Source organism: Glycine max, chromosome 19 (assembly GCF_000004515.6).
Source record: "Glycine max cultivar Williams 82 chromosome 19, Glycine_max_v4.0, whole genome shotgun sequence".
NCBI classification, from domain to species: Eukaryota; Viridiplantae; Streptophyta; class Magnoliopsida; order Fabales; family Fabaceae; genus Glycine; species Glycine max.
This window is the reverse complement of record NC_038255.2, coordinates 46,958,908-46,979,075: the sequence shown is the minus strand read 5'-3', so window position 1 is coordinate 46,979,075 and position 20,168 is coordinate 46,958,908. Positions and strand designations below refer to the sequence as shown.

At 35.0% G+C, this 20,168-nt stretch overlaps 4 protein-coding genes and 1 pseudogene across 6 annotated transcripts; 2 read left to right on the top strand and 3 right to left on the bottom strand.

Moving 5' to 3' along the window:
- Positions 1–127: 127 nt before the first annotated feature.
- On the bottom strand, positions 128–2,642 carry LOC100795851 (sm-like protein LSM4). Of its 2 annotated transcripts, XM_003554472.5 has the most exons (7): positions 2,474–2,636; positions 2,239–2,280; positions 2,047–2,145; positions 1,880–1,957; positions 1,508–1,547; positions 842–1,009; positions 128–477 (listed from the first exon to the last, which is right to left on the bottom strand). In XM_003554472.5, the coding sequence occupies exons 1-7, from the start codon at positions 2,474–2,476 to the stop codon at positions 461–463; spliced, it is 447 nt and encodes a 148-aa protein (XP_003554520.1). In that variant the 5' UTR covers positions 2,477–2,636; the 3' UTR covers positions 128–460. The 2 variants fall into 2 exon arrangements, with proteins under 2 accessions (XP_003554520.1, XP_040868632.1); XM_041012698.1 differs by having other exon boundaries at positions 1,880–2,145; positions 2,474–2,642.
- A 1,183-nt stretch (positions 2,643–3,825) lies between these two features.
- On the bottom strand, positions 3,826–7,094 carry LOC100795320 (thiamin pyrophosphokinase 1-like). Of its 2 annotated transcripts, none has more exon segments than NM_001254309.2 (6): positions 3,826–4,309; positions 4,703–4,952; positions 5,217–5,318; positions 5,521–5,593; positions 6,692–6,788; positions 6,872–7,068. In NM_001254309.2, coding segments are annotated over 6 exon segments (780 nt in total). In that variant the 5' UTR covers positions 7,011–7,068; the 3' UTR covers positions 3,826–4,190.
- Positions 7,095–10,456: 3,362 nt separating this feature from the next.
- On the top strand, positions 10,457–12,449 carry LOC100794266 (xyloglucan 6-xylosyltransferase 2). The gene has a single exon (XM_003554469.4). The coding sequence runs from the start codon at positions 10,748–10,750 to the stop codon at positions 12,113–12,115; it is 1,368 nt and encodes a 455-aa protein (XP_003554517.1). The 5' UTR covers positions 10,457–10,747; the 3' UTR covers positions 12,116–12,449.
- A 1,052-nt stretch (positions 12,450–13,501) lies between these two features.
- Positions 13,502–14,327, bottom strand: LOC106797491 (translocator protein homolog; annotated as a pseudogene).
- On the top strand, positions 13,818–19,550 carry LOC100793743 (dol-P-Man:Man(5)GlcNAc(2)-PP-Dol alpha-1,3-mannosyltransferase). The gene is made up of 12 exons (XM_003554468.5): positions 13,818–14,993; positions 15,066–15,238; positions 15,341–15,409; positions 15,495–15,652; positions 15,731–15,797; positions 15,902–15,955; positions 16,206–16,294; positions 16,952–17,068; positions 18,279–18,418; positions 18,507–18,585; positions 19,051–19,107; positions 19,206–19,550. The coding sequence occupies exons 1-12, from the start codon at positions 14,807–14,809 to the stop codon at positions 19,372–19,374; spliced, it is 1,359 nt and encodes a 452-aa protein (XP_003554516.1). The 5' UTR covers positions 13,818–14,806; the 3' UTR covers positions 19,375–19,550.
- Positions 19,551–20,168: the final 618 nt, after the last annotated feature.

Here is a 20,168-nt window from a genome sequence, read left to right as displayed (position 1 = left end):
GTTAATGACATTGGCATGCGATCCCTTTAGTGGTGGATTTAAGTATAATTTCTTTCAAAACCCAATTCCAATCGACCCAAACAGGGAAAAGAAAAAACAATCGGAAAAACAAAATCGACAAGTCAACTTTGTCAAATACTGTATGCTTGGTGCCAAATATGTAATTGTCAAATTAACATCTCTAAATATATCAAGGTTGTGTATTTCACGCATTGCGCCGTCATTACCTTTCATTGGAAGGAAAGAAAGGGAAAGGCACGTTTTCTGTTAGGAAGGGATTAAAAAGGAGATGGGGGCAGTCTGGCAGAGAAACTTTCCTCGAGTAATATAATAGCACTAACATTTTTGTGATCATAAACACAAGAAAAACACTTCAAGTTAAAAGCCAAGGATGCACAGGAAACACGGGCAGTGAAGTTGCTACCGATACACATTGAGTAGTTCCTGCCACTTTTTAGAATCAGCCTCTACCTCGCCCTGTACATACCAAAACAAGTAAATAAATACATTGGACAATATTCATACACAGAATTTAACTTTAAGCAACCTTATTTTTTTTTAAAAAAAAAGAAGCTATATATAATTTTTTATGGAAGACATTTCCAACCATAAATTTTGCATTAAAACCAACCCAATTAAAGAACCCAGTAATTTGTTCATCAAATAATAATACACATGTTCATTGAAGATATTTCTTGCTCGTTAGGAGCTCATCCAATCTAGGTGAAAATGAAGCAAAAGTAGAAATAAACTCTTCAAATTGTGAATGGTGAATTAGAACTTAGAAGGATAGAAATGATTATGAACGGGTAATACATGCAATGAGTGATTTATGATTTACCTCTGTTTCCACCAGGCTTTCCACTGGGACCACCCCTGCCTCGGCCTCCTCCAGCTCCCTTGGCACCACCATCATCAAGACCACGCCCAATTCCTTTTGCTGGGCGCCCACCAGGACCATCCTCTCTGCCTCTTCCCCTTCCACGTCCCACTCCAGGTGGTTTGCGATCTGAAAAAGGTGAAATTAATCAGAGAATGTCTAGTTTTGCCAGCAACTGGAAGGCAGCATGAATATCAGTTTATAATACATGGCTAAATTAGCATTTACAAATATTAAGTTTCACTGATTTATATAAAAAAAAATTATACAAATCTTTATTATGATACACGTTGCAATCTTCCTTTGTCCCTCCTTATAAGATCACCTAGTTAATTTACATGAAACTGAACAAACAAACAACTATCAGATTCACCAGGGAAGTTTGTTGGGTTCATTAGCCAGAGTTCTAAGCAGCAAGGAGATCTGTTCCAATGGATCTTCTAATGATTGAGGAACCTAAACCTCATGGCCTGACACCACATATCAACTGATAGTCTTATTTAGATTCATAGGTTTTATAGGGTCCTTATCATGTCCATTCTAATACAGTGTAGGACTTTCAAACTCGCATCCACATACTTACACTCAAACTCATACCAACCAACTAGATGCCAAAACAATGCTTACCTGCACGGCTCTTGGTTTCTTCTTGAACTTTGTCAATAACCTAAAATAATAGCAAAAGAGCAAGATTAGCAGAATAAATGTATGTGCAGCTAAGACATCACTCAACGAATTCTAATCAAATTTTCACACATTCACGCATTCAATAGTTTGGAACCCGATCAAGACCAGATGGTTCAGCGTGTACAAATTAGACTGCATTGAATCTGGTTCCCTTAAACACCCAAGGATGAGACTTTTTTCTGTGGCCACCAGATCACAATGAAACAACTCTACTACCGTGGCAAGGTTCCCTTCTTCTCAACCCATTTACAAGTTTTTAAATTAACAAATAAAAAAATAAAATGTCATTAGCACTGCACACACAATACACACCTCATCAGGAACTCGAAGGTACTTGATTGTATTGCCTCGTATATAGCATTCAGGCATCCTCCAAAATCTATCTCCGTCCTACATTGCCAATTGAAATCAAACCTTTCCATCACAATCAAATTACAAGACAACAAAAAACAAGCAAGGGATCGTAAAAGCAACATTACTTTAGATGTACAAATGACTTCTCGGAGATGGATGTTCATCCATGTATCGCAATTAACCAAATGCCCGTTATATGTCTCCCCATTTTTCAGTTCCACCAACTGTTACATCATCACCATCACCATCATCATATCATAGTAATAATAATAATAAGTTAGAAATCAAAGAAAATAGAGAATGAAAAAATGAGTTACCATAGGGTGGCCTTGGGCAGTCTTGAGAAGGGAAAGAGGAAGCTGCAAGAAGGAGTAAACGGAGAATGGGGTTAAAAAGGTCAAATTAATATATACTGAAAGGTCAATTTAACAGTTACGGGACCCTAGAGCTTCAGATACTATGATCAGTCGGGGAAAGTCGAATCCCACTGCGCTTAAAAATTGAACGTTAGCGTTTGAAGAGAATGAGGTTTGGAGAAGAAGAGGTAATTACCATGTCGCTGATGGGTGGTGTGGTCGAGGATTGAAGCTGTGAGTTTCAAAGAAAGCGAAGGCGAAAGAGAAGAAAGAGGGACTGTGATAGCTCTCTATATAACATTGATTAGCCTCAACTCAACTCTTCATACAAAACAAATGTTCAATGTTGTTCCAGGCTTTTCGGGACTGTTCAGTCAGACAGTCACTATTTGAAATTGCTACCGAGGTGACAAAATTATGGAAAATTTATGAGTGTTTTTTTTTACTGTATAAAAATATTTATAATTTATAATTTTTTAAATTTATTATTATAAGTTTTATAATGAAATTTATAGACAAATTATTGTTTGATAACAAAATTATTATTATTATATTTAACAAGAATTTATTGAATAGTTAATTAATTAATTTATTATTTAAACATATTTTTAAAGTGAAATAAGATGAAAAATAATTATGTGTGTATCAATATTGAGCATAAGATATAATTTTTTTTTCCTTGAGATTACTTTTTAACACTTTTAAATAGGTATTTTTAGGTATAAAAATATAATCTTTTATTTAAAAAAGCACAATTAAGAGTTTAATTTTAATATGTCGCCACTTTAAATAATTTTTATATAATCAATCAATTTAAAATTACTTTAAACATAAATTTTTAAATAACTATTATAAAAATTAATAATTTTTTATTTTATGATAACCCCTAATTGAACAACAATATAGAAAACCTTTATTCAAATTCTTTTATTTGTAACTTTTGAGTATAAAAGAACTATTTTTTCTGTATTATAATCTGTTTATTTGGAATAAAAATCAATAAAATAACTTACACTTAAACTGACCGAGAAACATCCATGTTAATCGATCTATGTCAGCACATGTGTATAGCTACTCCAGCATTAGAATATCACATCAATAATCAACATTGTCATGTCAACAATCAAATTATGAAAGTTACAATCAACTAATGAAGAGATAAAATACCCATGTTTTTTTTTCTTACAATGACGACAATGAGAATTAAAGATAAGTAAATGCATACAACTCAAACTCTACTACTAAGCCAGTTCCAATGAGTATTTATAAATTAGTTTGACTAACCTATACTTTCTTAGGATAAAAAAAATCGACAATGAAGGTAGTATTAATTAATTTAGAGTAACTATTACTAACTCCCAATCACCTGTAATCAGATACACTGCATTCAAACTCATGCATAATAAAATTTTATTAACTCGTTCTTGTAAATTACAAAGCCCGTCTCACACATAATAATTTCTCATTCTTCTAAATTGAAAATCCCATATCACATAGAAATTAACCAGAATAATTGACCTGTTGTGGTAATGGTCCCGAACCACAGAGTAGAGCGGCAACTAACAGTCCATTGCTCTGTATGCATAAGCAAAATAGTACATGACATGATTTTCTCCTTCTTTAAATTTCTGTTTTTGTTTTTTGCCATCTTATTCTGCTATTTCATTTACGGATAACAATAACATACAATGCAACTGATCCAAGGAATGTAAGTAACCTCTTTGAAAACTGAACTTCCTATATTAAAGAATAACTCCCTAATTCCCTTCCACCCTCCCACAATTCACAGAGTAAATTGAAAGAATGAAACATAAAGAAAGGTCAGCAGAAGCTCTGGCCTTTAAATGGAACAAGACCCATATAAATTGGTATCAAAGATCTGAAAAATCACGGCACTGTGCAACATGTAAATCCTAGAGCTTCTTAATAGAAATAGTCCAAAGAAGATCTGAATCAGACTGTACTGTAACTATTTCCCCTTTTACAATATTTGATGTGCTTATTAAACCTCCAAAACTCATCGCTGCATCATCTGAAATAGTCAAAATAAAATGTTAATAATCAGACAACATTTGAAAAACAAGTTCAGAACTTGGTGATTGAAAAAGGCAATGGAAGTTAATGATTTTATCCGAAACATTTATCCTCCATCACACCACAACATCATGTTTATTTTGTCATGTGTTGATGTTCTGATAGATTGCTAATTAAAATGTTTAACTATTTATTTATTAGTCCAGGATGAGTGAATCCATCCCATATACTAGTTAATAGCGGCCACACAAGAGTCAAAATTTTCTGATATCAGAGGCAATGATTACCATGATACTCATGCAGAGACTTAGGAAGCACAATTTCATTTACAGATTTACATATTTAAATTAATCAATAATATTATTATTAAAGAACGAAATACAATACTTACTGAGGTCCCATTTGAGTCCTGTGGTTGTAGAGCTTCCAGACGGCATCCCAATGGGAATGACACCACAATGCGGACCCTCAACAGAAGATTGAACAAAGATTTTATGACAATGATTCTTTGGAAGAAGGTGAATGAGGCAATCATCAGATAGAAGGATAATTCGTGTGTTGGAAAATCGGCACAGCACGTTAATATTTCCAATCTCATGGTCAAATCTCCCACCAAGTGCTCCAGCAACAAGAATGCATAGCTGCCATTGCATTAAGGATAAAGGGGGGGAGGGGGTGTTGCCAATCTGAGATTAATTCCAACAGTACAACTAAATACACGTAGCATGAAAACATTCTTTACTGTCAAAAAGGGATTAAAGTAGATACGGCACTAGAGTTAATTCATTTCAATTATTCCAAAATTAGTTGAGTCCACAGTTAAAATTGACGTCAATTCACTCTGCTGTCCCCTCGCTCAAAAAGAAAATCAGAAAATAAATACTATAACAAAGTATTCAACTCACTTCTGCTCCATCAATATTTGGGGTGAGGTCACGTATGTATGCCACACATTTGTGTAAATCTGTGGTGTCCTGATCATGAGACTCATCAATTATCTTAGTTCCCTGCAGGAAGAAAACTAGCATAAGAACCTTGACATGATTTTTACAAGATTCAAGATTGTATATATAGCAGCAACACAGGAATAAAAAATGGCACTTTGGTGAGAACCAGTAAGTTGAGTTTTGAATTCATTTTCTGCATTACATGAATACTTGCAATCTGAGTCACAAAAAACCAGAAACATATATAGATAGAGAGAAATACCAGCTTTGCATAGAAGTCAAGTACTTCTGTCCTGATTGAATCCATGTCCCCTTTAATTACATCAGGCTTGTACCTGATAGAAATCTATCAAGTTAGATAAAAGGAAATCTGCAACCCTAAACTGACGATGGCAAACCAGGCTCCCAGCAACTAACAACAGCAAAACACTGAGAGTAGTACAGTAAACAATAAATGTGACAAGTTTTCAGTCTAACCAAGTCCTCCAACAATTAGACTGCATAGACTAGAAATGGAAATAAAGATCATTCGGGGAGCTTGTGCCATTGACATCATCAATTCCAAAAGCGAAAATGTATAGAAGCATGTTATAACTTATAAGAAAAGTTAGACCAGTTAACTGAAAGATATTGTTGACTACCACTCATAAATGAAGGATGCGACTTTCCACATATATCCCATAAAAAACTAATAATTCCACCCGCATACATACAAGTGAAAACATAAATAAGGAAATATAACATGGTTGAATATCTTTATAATATGATAATATCAGATCAAATGCGGCACATAGGAATTCCACGACAAGCAGAAACAAACAAGGCACTACTAAGCACTACCTGTCAGCAAGGACCAGAGGTAAGAGTGACATATCATTGTATCTATCGAGCAGATTTATCATGATCAATCATAATTATAATAAAACATGGACTGATTTCTTTAGTACAAGAATGGCAAAAAGGATTCACAGAATCTAATTGATGTAACCTACACGAACCCACAAATCCTATTTAGCCATTTCCTTTTCTGGTTCACTCGAAGCCACTAAGAATTTTAAGAAGCACAACCCCACCACAAATAAGTTGCAGAAAATCGCAGCAGCTTTGGAACTTTCAAGAAAGACATCGAACTCAGCAATCAATAACTTTCATCAGGAAAAGAAAAAGAAAAACATTATTTTATCACAAAAACGGGCCTTTTGTGAACTTATCAGTTATCATGGACCACCGAATGACATAGCTCAAAAGTGATGATAGGAAAGTCAGAGCTCAAAACTTTTCATTTCATTCAGTACCCCAATTGCGTGAAACAACCCAACCACAAACACAAAGTCACGGAAACGGAAATAAGCTAAAGAGAGAATCAAAGTCTTAGAAGAAGATTAAAAAATTTCTTAAAAAAAAGGAAAAGCCTTAAAGAGAGAAGTAGGAACCTGGTGCGAACATGGGAAGGTTGTTGATGAGGGAAGAAAAGAGGCATTTCATCATACACCCTATTGGCACCTCCATCAGCACAAACTCGCACTTGAGCTGTAGCAACCACATAGACATACATCAATGCATGAATCAATATTCTAAAGAGGAAGAAGAGGGTGTGGTGCAGGAAGAAATACCGTGGTCCCAAAGCAGGGGAGCAAATCTCGGGAGGCTTTGGTTGAGAACAACGAGAGCGTACTTTAGAGAAAGCGAACACGTCGTGTTAGGATTCTCCGGCGGAAGAAGAAAGCTCGAACAATGACACATCAATTCCATTTTTTTTAGGAGACGATACACGAGATGCTTCTTTTGACACGAGATGTTTCTTGTGATCACAAACTTTTTTGTGACGTTGGTTCACATTTATACCGTTTACTATTCTACTGTTAGTATTTTAATTTTTTTTTCCTTGTTTTAGAATTTATATACTATTAATTAAGAAATTTAGAAAATTATTTATTATATAATTAATAGAAGAATGTAAAAAACCATAAACATGACAATTTTTTATCTCATAATAAAAAAAATTATTATAAATTATTTAACCAACATGCTTGAAACACTTACATTTGTGTTAGTTCTATATAGTATTATTTCACGTGGTTCTCGCTTTATTCATTCGCCGCTTTCCTTTTTCATTCAATGTCCACACTTTGATCTGATGAAAAATCAACTGCAGGCAGAGTCTAGAAAAGCTCGCTGGTCAGAATGTGAAATTACAATCAGACCCCCTTCCTTCCTGCAGTGCATAGCATAGACGTGGCAGTTTCTGCTGCCACATGCCAACTATTCGAGCCCCAGTGTTTTGTTCCGCGTTTCCTCAGTCAAACGTGCGTATTTGACGTGCTGGTTTTGGTCTTTGTCTTTTAGAGTGAATAACAATTCGACCTCAAACTAAATTAGGTATCAGTTTTTCTGTCGAATTTTGGTGAATTACCCTGCCAAATTATTTATATTTTATATAAATAAGGTTTTACAACTATTAATTTAATATTTTGTTTAATTGGCTTACATTAAAATGTTAAAATATTCTATTTGATTACCGGTCCCACAAATTTTACATGTTAGACCATATGCTTAAAAATTGTATACTTTAGTGCTTGTACAAATAATTTTAGATTCATGTAGATCTTTGCTGTTAAAAATAGCTAGATGTCAATATTTAGTGCTGGAGTTACATTACATGTGTTGTGCTTCATGTTTTAGCTTTTATACTTGCATTTTTTTATATTTTGGTCTTTATAATTGTACAAATTTACATTTTAGTCTCTAGTAGGTCTGAAAATCGATTTTAGTCTTTATACAAATACTTCGAATTTTATTTTGTTCTCTAATAAGAAAAACTTAGCATTGTCAAGAATAAATGATATAGCACTAACATGACATGATGTATATTGCATTTTAAAATAACTTTATCGATCAAATCAATATTTATTTCTTTTCTTCTTCATTTCTCCCTTATCTATTTGTTTTCTTTTTTCTTTTTTCTCATCAACGCCTCCTTCCTCCTATTTTGCAAGTTATGTTTCTGTTTTTTAGAGAAACATACTTATATTATTCCCTTCAGAATCAGATCAGCAATACAAGATGGAAAATCACCAAAGTAATGGGAACCAGCATAGGAACTTGCTCCTTTAGCTAAGCCATGAGCAGCAAAATTCGTTTGTCTCCGTACAAAACAAATGCTAATTATACAAATTCTTTTGGATCCCCTTACATTAATTATTTCCTACCTTAACTCTAAATCGAAGAGCCTTGAGGTTAGGAGGATAGACACACACTTTATTGGACAAGATAATGTAGTCTATGAATATCAATTTGTATTAGCACTCCTTGCAGTGGGCACAACTTCTTGCATTGTTTTAATCTTTTTGCATAAAAGCTTTGAAAATTATTGCATGATTTTAAATGCTTAGGTATTTGTGCCATGTAACTCCATTAATTATAGGTTATCTAATACTACCATAAAATCATTTCTTATGTTGTAAAACCACAAAAAAAAAAAACATAACTATTTGCCAAAAAATTGAATTTGAAAATTACCTCTAGAGGTATTTTTGGCGACAGTGCATGGTCAAATCATTGTGACATAGAAAATGAATTGAATGACAACTTCTATGTTTCTGAGTGTTTTATGCAGCAATATTAGGTCTCTAACATTACATAAAGTATCAACACAAATCATAGGTCACTTTGTCTTGTTCAATAATAAGCGTGTCTAAACTTTTTAATCCCAAGACTTCCCAATGTAGAGTCAATTAGAACCCGTTGATGTAAGAGGATATAGAAGAAACAAAACCCAAATAATAGAAAAAACGAGGGAGGTGTTGATGAGTAAAAATAAAAGAAAATAGATAGGGAAACAGAGAATACAAGTGTTAGATGAGAAATGAGAGAGGTGTTAATAAAGAGTAAAACATAAGCAGATGCATATATAAGAACTAAAAACAAGTAATTTTACAATGCAACACAACACGCGTAAACGTCACGTTTGTGTCATTTCATCAGTTGTTAATGACGTTAAGTTTTTTTAATAATAGGGGCCAAAACAAATTTTAGGTGCTTGTTTATGAATTAAAACAAATGATTTTTTTAGTGTGAGGATGAAAGGTAAAGTTTGTTCAACTATAAACACCAAAATAAAGAAAATAATATAAGCACGAGAACTAAAATGTAAACACACACAACAGGTCACTTTAGTGCCACATCAATTTTCGTTAGCTGAGGATGTTAATTATTTTTAATGACAAGGATCAAAGTGTAGGAAGTAGGGACTAAAAGCTAAAATTCGTACAACTATAGAAATCGAAAGATAATTAAGCCTACTTTTATTCATTTTTTTATGATGATATTTTTCCATATAATTCATATAATAATCTTTTATTGCACACACATGCTTTTCTTTATCTTCTTCATATAATTCATATAATCTTTTTTTTACAGAATATATAATCTTAATAAAAAAATAATAAATAATAAATATCAAAAATATCAAAGTTGAATTTAGACTTAAATATAATTTTGATTTTCTTATTTTATTTATTCTGAAGTTTTGATCCTCCCATTTTAAAATAAAGACACCTAAGTCTTTGTTTTTAAAAATTTTTAATTTCACTTCTCTATTTAAAAAAAAGAGAGACATTTGATTCTTTCATTATATAAAATTGATCAATTTAATCAAATTCTTAATTTTTTTTTATGTTTTCTTTCTTTTATTTTAATTCACCTAAACTTAAAATATTTATTTAAAGTATCATAAAAAATGATTTAATTAATTATAATGTAACAAATAAAATATAAATAAAATTAAATATCGGATCAAAATTACATATTTTTAAAAATATGAAGATCAAAATGATAAATTTTTTAAAATAAAAGAATCAAATATGCGTCTATTTAAAAATAAAAATAACAAAATTAAGAATTGATCAAAGTAAAGAAAAAGATTATATTTAAGCCTTGAATTTTAATCTTATCATTAATATTCTTCTCAATTTGAAGCACCCCGAAGAAAGTTAGCCTGATTCAAATTGTTAACCCATCCTGATCCTTCTTGATTTTTCTTGCATGGCTGTTGAATTGGTCGGTCGGGTTGCCCAAACGCATAATCACACATTCACTGCTGAAATTTTGCATGTACAATAAAAAGTATTTATAATTAATTAAATTAAGAATTCACCCACATTTTTAAATCCAACCAGAATCACGTGGACATGCACAGAATTGATCCTATCTTATTAAGATATCAATAATACACATTACTTATTCAATTAAAATTAATGATCCGAATTCGGGCAAGCTAATCATATCACAACTATTTCCCAAAAAGAAAATCCGTAGTCTTTAATTTCCTTTTTTTTTTCTTCTTCTTCTTGTGATCATCGAAGGAAACGTGTTTCTGCATCAACAGAACAATTACGTTAATCCGGTCCCAAAATTGCTGCGTTTTCAAATCGTCTTCTAGTATTCTCCTTCGAATTCGGAGATCGAGATTGGTGGTGGTAAAAAAAAAAATGTTAGAAAAGTGTTTGGGAGCTCAAAGGGCGCGAAGATTCCACCGAGCTCTCAGGCATTGCAAGGTCACGATCCTCTGCCTCGTCCTCACCATCGTTGTCCTGCGCGGCACCATCGGCGCCGGAAAATTCGGCACGCCGGAGCAGGACTTGGTTGACATTCGCAACCGCTTCTACACCCGCAAGCTCCCCGAACCCCATCGCCTCCTCGCCGAGCTCCATTCCACAACGACGCCGTTTGAAAGTTCCACTTCCACCACCAATTACAACGCCTTCGACATCAACACCATCTTGGTCGACGAAACAGAAGACGAGAACCGCGAGAAAGTTAACCCACACGAGGCGTATCGTCTCGGCCCCAAAATATCGATCTGGGACGAACAGAGATCTCGCTGGCTTCGCGAGAATCCCAATTTCTCGAATTTCCTTCGACCCAACAAGCCCCGCGTGCTTCTCGTAACTGGGTCGTCGCCGAAACCGTGCGAAAATCCCGTTGGGGATCATTACTTGTTAAAGGCTATTAAGAACAAAATTGATTATTGTCGTTTGCATGGGATTGAGGTGTTCTACAACATGGCTCTCCTCGACGCTGAAATGGCAGGGTTTTGGGCGAAGCTTCCTCTGATAAGGAAGCTTCTTTTGTCGCACCCTGAGGTGGAGTTTCTATGGTGGATGGATAGTGATGCCATGTTCACTGACATGAAGTTTGCGGTGCCGTGGGAGAGGTACAAAGACTCCAACTTGGTGATGCATGGGTGGAATGAGATGGTTTACGATGACAAGAATTGGATTGGGTTGAACACTGGGAGTTTTTTGTTGAGGAATTGTCAGTGGTCGTTGGATATTCTTGATGCTTGGGCTCCAATGGGGCCCAAAGGGAAGGTTAGAGATGAAGCTGGGAAAGTACTCACGCGTGAGCTTAAGGATAGGCCTGTTTTTGAAGCTGATGATCAATCTGCGATGGTTTATTTGCTGGCTAAGGAGAGGGAGAAGTGGGGTGGGAAGGTTTATCTTGAGAATGGTTATTACTTGCATGGCTATTGGGGGATTTTGGTTGATAGGTATGAGGAGATGATTGAGAATTATCACCCTGGTTTTGGTGACCATAGGTGGCCATTGGTGACTCATTTTGTGGGGTGCAAGCCTTGTGGGAAGTTTGGGGATTACCCCGTTGAGAGATGCTTGAAGCAGATGGATAGGGCTTTCAATTTTGGGGATAATCAAATACTGCATATTTATGGGTTCACGCACAAGTCGTTGGGTAGTAGGGGAGTTAAGAGAATACGGAATGAGACTAGCAATCCTCTGGAGGTCAAAGATGAACTTGGATTGCTTCATCCAGCGTTTAAAGCAGTTGAGGTATCATAATCTAAATGAGCTCCTCTCTTCTTCTTCTCATGCGGTTAATTAGTCAGAAAACTCGTCATGTAAGTGCGTGTTGGTGGAATTTGTGGCATATTTAGTTACAGTCTTTACAGACATAGAAATTTTGCTCCTCACGTTTATTTGTGAGTGATGGTATGTTATGAGAATATATATACGTTTTTTTTTTTTGGTTAAATATTGCTAATTATTTTGTAGCCTCTCTCTTTCTTTCTTGGTCTTAAACTTCTCAATTTATGTTTGTAGATTATTCCTATCCGTGAATTGTAACACATTTTTTATGAAGTAATGGAAAAAGTTGCATGGTGGTTCATGGTCACTTGTACCTTTCATCTGGTTTCTGCTTATAGTTATGAAGTTAAAATATGCATGGACCCGGCTATGGGTCTGATAGTACAAGGAGTGGTCTCAATCTAAATCGAATTTTATATTATCTGTATATTTGTATTCGTAGCATTTTGGAGTTTTGGATTTTAATCTCTTATATTTGAAAATTTTGTCTTAAACTTTTTCTCATGACAACTGTGCTGCAATTTAATATGGTCCATGTGAAGACGAGATGATTGGACATATCTATCAGAAACTAGGACAATGCAAAAACTGAGATAGTGACTGGACTCCTTGTTCATACACGTTTACAAAAGTTACCTGTGATCGGAAAAACCATACTTTGTCTGCATTGTTACTGAATAAATATTGTGTTTTGTCCGTATCTGAATATTTTTGCTTGCCACTGAAACTGAACTGCATTGTTATTCTTTAAGAACTGTGATTGAGAATACACAGTTCTATGTGCTTTTTACAAACCGTTTCACAAGATATTCCAAATTCCTCCCGACGATCTTTATCCGCTTAGAATAAAGCCAAAACATACGCATTGTATAATGTCAACTGAGTTAGTCTAGTTATTAAGTGAAGGCAAATGTGTCAGTTATTCGCCTCGTAATCTACCATTTATAATACTTTAATCTGTGCTCTATCTATGCATCGCGTAGAGCGAATCGTGCAATCTTACTTATCAGTGAAGTAGGTAATCGTAGTCGTAGACATTTGGGCAAGAATTGCACGCTAGCTGTTTGATCTAGTGACGAATATCTTCATTTCATTTGTTTGAAACTAATTTCTGTAAACAATACACTGTGTTTTTGCCACTGCACCAAGGTGACTGTCAAACTCCAGCTTGTTCCGTAGCATTCGTCTGGATGGAGCACTATTATAACCAAGAGAGTAATGAAAAAAAAAATGCATTGAAATTGTCAACGTGGGCGTTTAAGTTTCCAAAGTTAAAATGATAAAAGAAGTTGTAGCATCTCTTCGCTCGCTTGAATGTTGAAATGCTACTAAGCAGCATATAGAAATAAAGTGGAGTAATTTAGTACTAAAGAAAATTATTTCAAGTAAAATTCAGCCAGTGAAATAAACAAAGGTACTGCAACGTTTCTAAATACACTGTTCATGTATCCCTCACGAGTTGAAAAAAAGCAACATTGCTTCTCAAATTTAAGACATCTCAATCTTTATGGAACAAAGTAAAAGAGCACAAATCATCGTGGTTCCAAGCTAGAAAAAAGAAGACTAGTATTTACAACACGCGTGTCTAATCCGTGATTTAGAGGACAACCAATTCTTCGCAAGGCAACACACTGTTTGGATTATAGCTTTAATTCCAGTCCACATGCAGCAGATTGGTTCATTCAGACAAAAAGGAGCTTAAGATTTAGAATAGAGAGAAAAGCAACCCATGCCAAACAAGGCTTAATGAAATCAGCAGCGATGGGATTGACAGGGCGAAAGAAGCGCATGCAGCCAAACAGGGTCAGAAACAAGCCAAGCCGTGTTGCCCCAGAGCACCGTGAAGTAAAGCAACAGAGCCGTGGGGTTTCTGTGGAAACCTCCATCTGCCCACACCATCCAAGCAGAGAGACCCATCAAGAAGCTTGAAGCTGGACACGTCAAGTGTAGGGCCCACGAGGGTGGGAACCAGAAGGGCCTTCTAAGCGACAGCAGCATCATATTCATGGGCATTGGAGGAGCCTATGTAAGCTGATAAGGCGGTGAGAGAGAGAGGGAGGGTAACAGCTATGGCCAGTGACTTAAGGCCGCGTTTGGCCATCACCATTCTTCGCTTGTCCCGTTTGCCTCCTCCTCTTGAAGTCGTTGGTGGTGTCTGGATCGGGTGTGATTCACTGGAAGCCATGGAAGTGTTTGAAAGTGGGAATTAAGCAGCAAGAAAGAAAGAAGAGAAGCGAGTGTGGAATTCTCTAGTGGATAGATGTGATGAGACAGAGGAGCACGCAGTGGGAATGTGGAAGCCTACTATAGTTATTTCTTTGACTGATGAAGTATATTTTTGAAGTATTTTCTAAGCTAACTTATTCAAATAAAAAATGTATCTTGTGATATTATTTGATGAGTTGTGACTCTATTATATTGCAATACTGTAATTTACGTGAGCAAGTGTGATTAACAAAAGAGAAGAGAGGGTGGTATTTTTTTTTCTTTTGGACTAAAAGGGAAGAGTCTCGTCATTTTGTGAGAGAGAAAAAAAAAGCAATTCAAATGGCCCACGGGATCGAGCCCAGAAACAAAAAATAAAGTAAAAGTGAGAGAGGAGTTTGATGTTTTAAGCAAGGAATCCAAGTGAGAGTATGTTGAATTGATCGTGGATGACAAAAAATGGAAATCGGAGGCAGAAAACTGAAAAGCGGAGAAACGATGGCCGCTGAATCGGTGACGCAGTCGGCACCTCCGACGAGATCAAGAGGAAGAATCACTTTACTCGAAAACCCGAAAATACCCTTCGCACTTGCTCTTCTCTTTGCCGACGCCGTCCTCGTCTCTCTCATAATCGCATTCGTCCCCTGTAAGTTTCAATTCCACATTCTCCCCCAACGCAGAAGCTGATATGTAACGCGCGTTTATTGATTAATTTCAGATACAAAGATAGATTGGGACGCTTACATGTCACAGATTACCGGGTTTCTCGGTGGAGAACGAGATTACCGCAACCTCAAAGGCGACACTGGTCCTCTCGTCTACCCTGCTGGCTTTCTTTACATTTACTCTGCATTCAAGTATCTTACCGGTGGACAAGTTTACCCTGCTCAGGTCACACATTCTTATTCTTCTTTTTCTCTTACTACTCACTTTTTTAACAAAGCAAGTGATTGATGCCTTATGTTATTATGTCTTTCTCTTTTCTTATTACAGATTCTCTTCGGAGTGTTGTATATCGTTAACTTAGCTATCGTTCTCGCCATCTATGTCAAAACCGATGTGGTAAGGAACTAAGGATACCATTTTCTTTTGATTTTTATTATTGATGTTAATTCTCGTTGTTTTTGGAAACTGGCATGTCTCGCAGGTTCCGTGGTGGGCACTTTGCTTGCTTTCTCTGTCGAAAAGGGTGCATTCTATCTTCGTGCTTCGTTTATTTAATGATTGTGTGGCCATGACACTTCTTCATGCTGCGTTGCTCTTGTTCGTGCACCGAAGGTGGAATCTGGGGTTGATTTTGTTTAGGTAAATTCTCTCTTCCTAGACTCTTCTTTTTACCATAAGGATAACATGTTTACGTGGCTTCTTGTGATTATTTGTTAGTGGAGCTGTTTCGGTGAAGATGAATGTTCTTCTTTATGCTCCTCCTTTGTTACTCCTCATGCTGAAGGTACATACATAAATGCAATATTTACATTTAGGTTATGTTGCCTTCTTTGTCTTGTTACATGATGGTGCTCATGTAGCCTGCTTTTTTTCTTCACACATGTGCAGGCTATGGATATCAGCGGCGTGTTATTGGCATTATCTGGCGCAGCACTGGTTCAGGTCACTTACTTTTCATTTTCTTTTGTATATTTGTGATGCTATAATCGCGTGGTGCTGTTGGTATTTTCATCATACAAAATGCTTTTACAGAGTGTGCAAATCTTTAGAAACCTGATTGGTTGGGTATTTTTTGTCTTAAATGATCTTTCCATATTGTCAGGTGAGTTTCTCTTCTTGGGCATCAAGATTGATTGGTTCTCTAGAGTGAGCAATGTCCAATTTTGGTAACATTAGTGAACTCTTGCTACAGATATTATTGGGGCTTCCTTTCCTGGTTTCATATCCAGTTGCATACATATCAAGAGCCTTCAATCTTGGCCGTGTCTTCATCCATTTCTGGTACTTATTTTTTAAGTGTGCACTTTGGTGTGATAACTATGAAGTATGAACCCTGCAAACAAATTTAGCTTTTAGTATAATCTGAAGCCCTTTTTCTCTGTGGTCAAACAATGGTGAATGGAGATGGTAAAGGTTACAATTAAAATTTTATTTTATGCAAGGATCATCAGCAACCATCTGGCACTAAGGAACATAATTAGATAGGTGCTTCTAGATGCAATAGTACATAGCTAATAAGCTGCTGAAGATATGGATTATTCAAACCTTTTTGGTTGAAGAGAAAAATAATGTGAAAAGGTGTTGTAGAGGCACAACCCACCAATTCCTTCTTTTCTTAATCATGAATTGGGCGGGCAGGCTGGGAGGAGGGGTGGATTTGGAAATTAAGTACTGAATTTTGATGAATGGGTAGTTGAGAGGGTTTGTGATTTTTCGGTGAATGCTCATGTAATACACCCATTACATGTACCATTTAACGTAATTGAGATGCAGACTGTTTCATTTCAATCAAACATCAAAGGATTTAGTGTGGGATCTTGAAGTTGGTGTATTGAGTTTGTGTCACCCTTATGTTTGAGGTGTAAGTGTATTTTGCCTTTCTTTTTAGTGGGTTCAGTTAGGTGTTCCTGATGTATTATTTCAATTGTATGTTATCAGGTCCGTTAACTTCAAATTCATCCCTGAACCAGTATTTGTGTCCAGGGGATTTGCAATCCTTTTGTTGGCTGCTCACCTCATATTACTTGCTTCATTCGCACATTATAGTTGGTGCAAGTAGGTATAAAAGTTTTTGTTTCATTTTTTTTTATTTTTTCTATACAGAAAATGCTAGCAACCCCCTTCAACCATAGGTCAATTGGTGAAAACCCCTCCTTGGTTTAAAACTTGGTTAAGAGTTAAGACTTCTTGAACATACCAAACTGTACATATTGACTCCCTACAGGGGCTTTCTGCACATGCATAAGGTGTTATTTGCAGTTTTTGCTTTAAGAGCCTGCTCAATTTATTAAATTTAAGGAGGTGAATTACTGAGTTTTAAGGGTTTTTAGCTATTGACCTATAGTAGGAGGGGTTTATATGTATTTTAGAAAAGAAAACTTAATTTATCTTGCCAAGTTATAGATTTAACAAGTTCTTTATCTTCTGTTTTGATGCAATAAATAATGAGAACCAGCAATGCTTTTATTGTACCAAATGTTCAGCAGTGAAGTGTCATCAAGAGCATAAAACTAAGTGCTGTTGAGAACTTGAGATGAGAATGTTGTGATGACTGATGATGAGTATACATGCTAGAATAGAGAAGATGAATGAATGTATTAGAGAGAAAGTAGGAGTAGCACTTATTCAAGAAAAGATGGTAGAAATGCATCTAAGATGGTTTGACCATGTTCCAAGAAGACCAATAGAAGCGCAGATGAGTAAAGTTGATTAGATAGAGGGTAGCTAATAGTTAGAGGTAGAAGAAGACTAAGGACAACTCTAAGTGAAACCATTACGACCATGTTTTGATAAACTTCTCTCATAAGTTAAAAACAACTACTGCACCTCAGCTTTTGAATAAGTTTGATGAGAGCTTCTATAAAAGTTGAAGTGCATAAGTTGACCTCAACTTATGGAAAAATTATGTTTTTCCATTTTATTTTCTTCTCCTATAAGTATGATGTAGAATTTAGGTGGGAATCAAAGTATATATGGAGAACTTTATCCAAACAAGGCTTAAAAGGACTTGGATCTATATGGCTTCTTGAGAGACCTGGTTTTTGACATTACACAACGGCATCTATGTAGTTAGTCCTACCTAGAGTGAAGTGGTTTTGGTGTTGGTGTTGATATGTGACTAATGTTTCAATATTGGCCATGTCATGAGCCTGCCTCCCAAAAGTTTCTATCATAATTGGGAGATATAGAGGAATTCTGATGTATATTTGGATTGAAATATTAATGCAGCTGGATTATATATGTTCACTTATTTAGTTGCTTACAGACATGAAGGAGGGCTTTGCAACTTCCTACATTCCAGATATGTCTTTATGAGAATGAAGTTTGCACTTTTCTTATCTTCCTCTTTTTCTAAGAAGGTTGGCAAGAGCAGTTCATCATCCCTCAGGATCCTTAATAAAGAACGTAAGTAATCAGTCTCATGTAGGATTTAAGAAGATAACATTACTTCCCTTTTTGTGATGTGTGATGTTAAGTCTTGACTTTTGCTCAGATATTGTGACAACTATGTTTGTTGGGAACTTCATTGGCATTGTATGTGCTCGGTCGTTGCATTATCAGTTCTATTCATGGTGAGTCTGCTGGGAATATCTTTCTGTTAATGATACAACTACTAGCTTCCTGCTTGGTTTATTTTTACTCATCAAAATAATTTTAAAAGGGAAAAAACACTTTTTGTAACAGAATCTGGTTATAATCATTCTATTTTCTCGTTAATGGCCAATTACTAAATCTCTTGTAAACCGGATCATACGTTCTCATAAATTATTTACATTCTTTTATGTTGAATCTTTTTTAACTAATTCTGGTATACAGATATTGTGCACACAACAAAACAGTTGTTCCCATTTTTGGTTGAGTGATGTTATAAATTTTCCTACTACTTTTAAAAAAGTATTAAATAAAAAAGTAAATACATTCAATACTTACCATACAAAAGAAGTAGAAGGATTAGGAGAATTTAGAATTATTCTTTATGATTTTATATTCTAAAAATTACAGTGGTGCTAACTCTCGTAATTTGGCTTATGGTACAGGTACTTCTATAGCTTACCCTACTTGTTGTGGAGAACGAATTACCCAACATTGCTGCGGTAGGTTAACCCACATCCCATGCTTTCGTTTATTTTTTAAAACGATTTTATTTTGTTTTGAATTTGTAAATAACGTATTTCTCTACATGCTCAAGCAGTTTGATTTTGTTCGTGGGAGTGGAGCTGTGCTGGAATATCTATCCTTCGAACAGCCTTTCTTCAGTGCTACTTCTTTGCCTTCACTTAATTATTCTCTTGGGTTTGTGGTCTTCTCCACCTGAGTATCCTTATGAAGAAAATAAACCATCCTCTTGCAAAAACAAATAGAAGTTCGAAGGTTCCTCTCCCTCTATTTTGTGGAGGAAAAAGGATGTGACTTGAACAAATGATTTTTCCCTTATCACTCCTTCCCCTTTGATGTAGATGTTTGTGATGTATCTTGGAGCAAGCCCAAGGATTACCAACTTGGATGTAAAACAGAATATAGAAGCGACAATTCTTTAGATATTTGATTTTTTTTTTTTTTGAATTTTCAATTCCATCGCTAACTTTGAAAATTTTGCACTTAGTAAAGTGATGAGTGCATCTTAAAGGGAATTATTGACATTTGATTTAATAGAATAAAGAATTGATATCGAGGGAAAAAATTATAACAAAGATCAAAATTAACGAATAAGACATAAAGTTATAACAATAATAGACTTTCTTTACGTCTGTTAAACAAATATATATATATATATATATATATATATATATATATATAAAAGTTAAAGATATATATAAAATAAAAGTCTCGTATTAAACAAAAAATATTATAAGTCGAAGATATAAAGTAAAAGTTAGATTATTGATTTCTTTTTCAAAATGAGAAAATATAATATAATAGAAGGAAAAGGAAAAATAAAAGAATAAGTTTAAAAATCGGACACTCTAGAATCTAAATAGAAATTAATTCAAATATAATTTTAGAAATAATTATTATTATAAAATTCAATAAATGAAAGTGATGTGTTAGTTCTGGTGTAATATAATTTTTTTATACTACCAGAAGAAAATTAAATTTTTAATCTTTTATATTTCTGGATTCTTGAAAGAAGTGTTGAGCTAGATATATCATATCT

What these genes read in the sequence shown, in the direction of transcription:
- LOC100795851 (XM_041012698.1), bottom strand. An exon ending in AGAAACCAAGAGCCGTGCAG is followed by an intron (nt 1,010 to 1,507) that starts GTAAGCATTGTT and finishes CACCTTTTTCAG; the next exon opens with ATCGCAAACCACCTGGAGTG. An exon ending in AAAGCCTGGTGGAAACAGAG is followed by an intron (nt 478 to 841) that starts GTAAATCATAAA and finishes TGGTATGTACAG; the next exon opens with GGCGAGGTAGAGGCTGATTC.
- LOC100795320 (XM_006603652.4), bottom strand. Translation starts at nt 7,010, where the DNA reads ATGGAATTGATGTGTCATTGTTCGAGCTTTCTTCTTCCGCCGGAGAAT. An exon ending in CCTTCCCATGTTCGCACCAG is followed by an intron (nt 5,594 to 6,691) that starts GTTCCTACTTCT and finishes GATTTCTATCAG; the next exon opens with GTACAAGCCTGATGTAATTA. An exon ending in CAAATATTGATGGAGCAGAA is followed by an intron (nt 4,998 to 5,216) that starts GTGAGTTGAATA and finishes AATTAATCTCAG; the next exon opens with ATTGGCAACACCCCCTCCCC.
- LOC100794266 (XM_003554469.4), top strand. Translation starts at nt 10,748, where the DNA reads ATGTTAGAAAAGTGTTTGGGAGCTCAAAGGGCGCGAAGATTCCACCGA.
- LOC100793743 (XM_003554468.5), top strand. Translation starts at nt 14,807, where the DNA reads ATGGAAATCGGAGGCAGAAAACTGAAAAGCGGAGAAACGATGGCCGCT. An exon ending in CATAATCGCATTCGTCCCCT is followed by an intron (nt 14,994 to 15,065) that starts GTAAGTTTCAAT and finishes GATTAATTTCAG; the next exon opens with ATACAAAGATAGATTGGGAC. An exon ending in GCACATTATAGTTGGTGCAA is followed by an intron (nt 17,069 to 18,278) that starts GTAGGTATAAAA and finishes AGTTGCTTACAG; the next exon opens with ACATGAAGGAGGGCTTTGCA.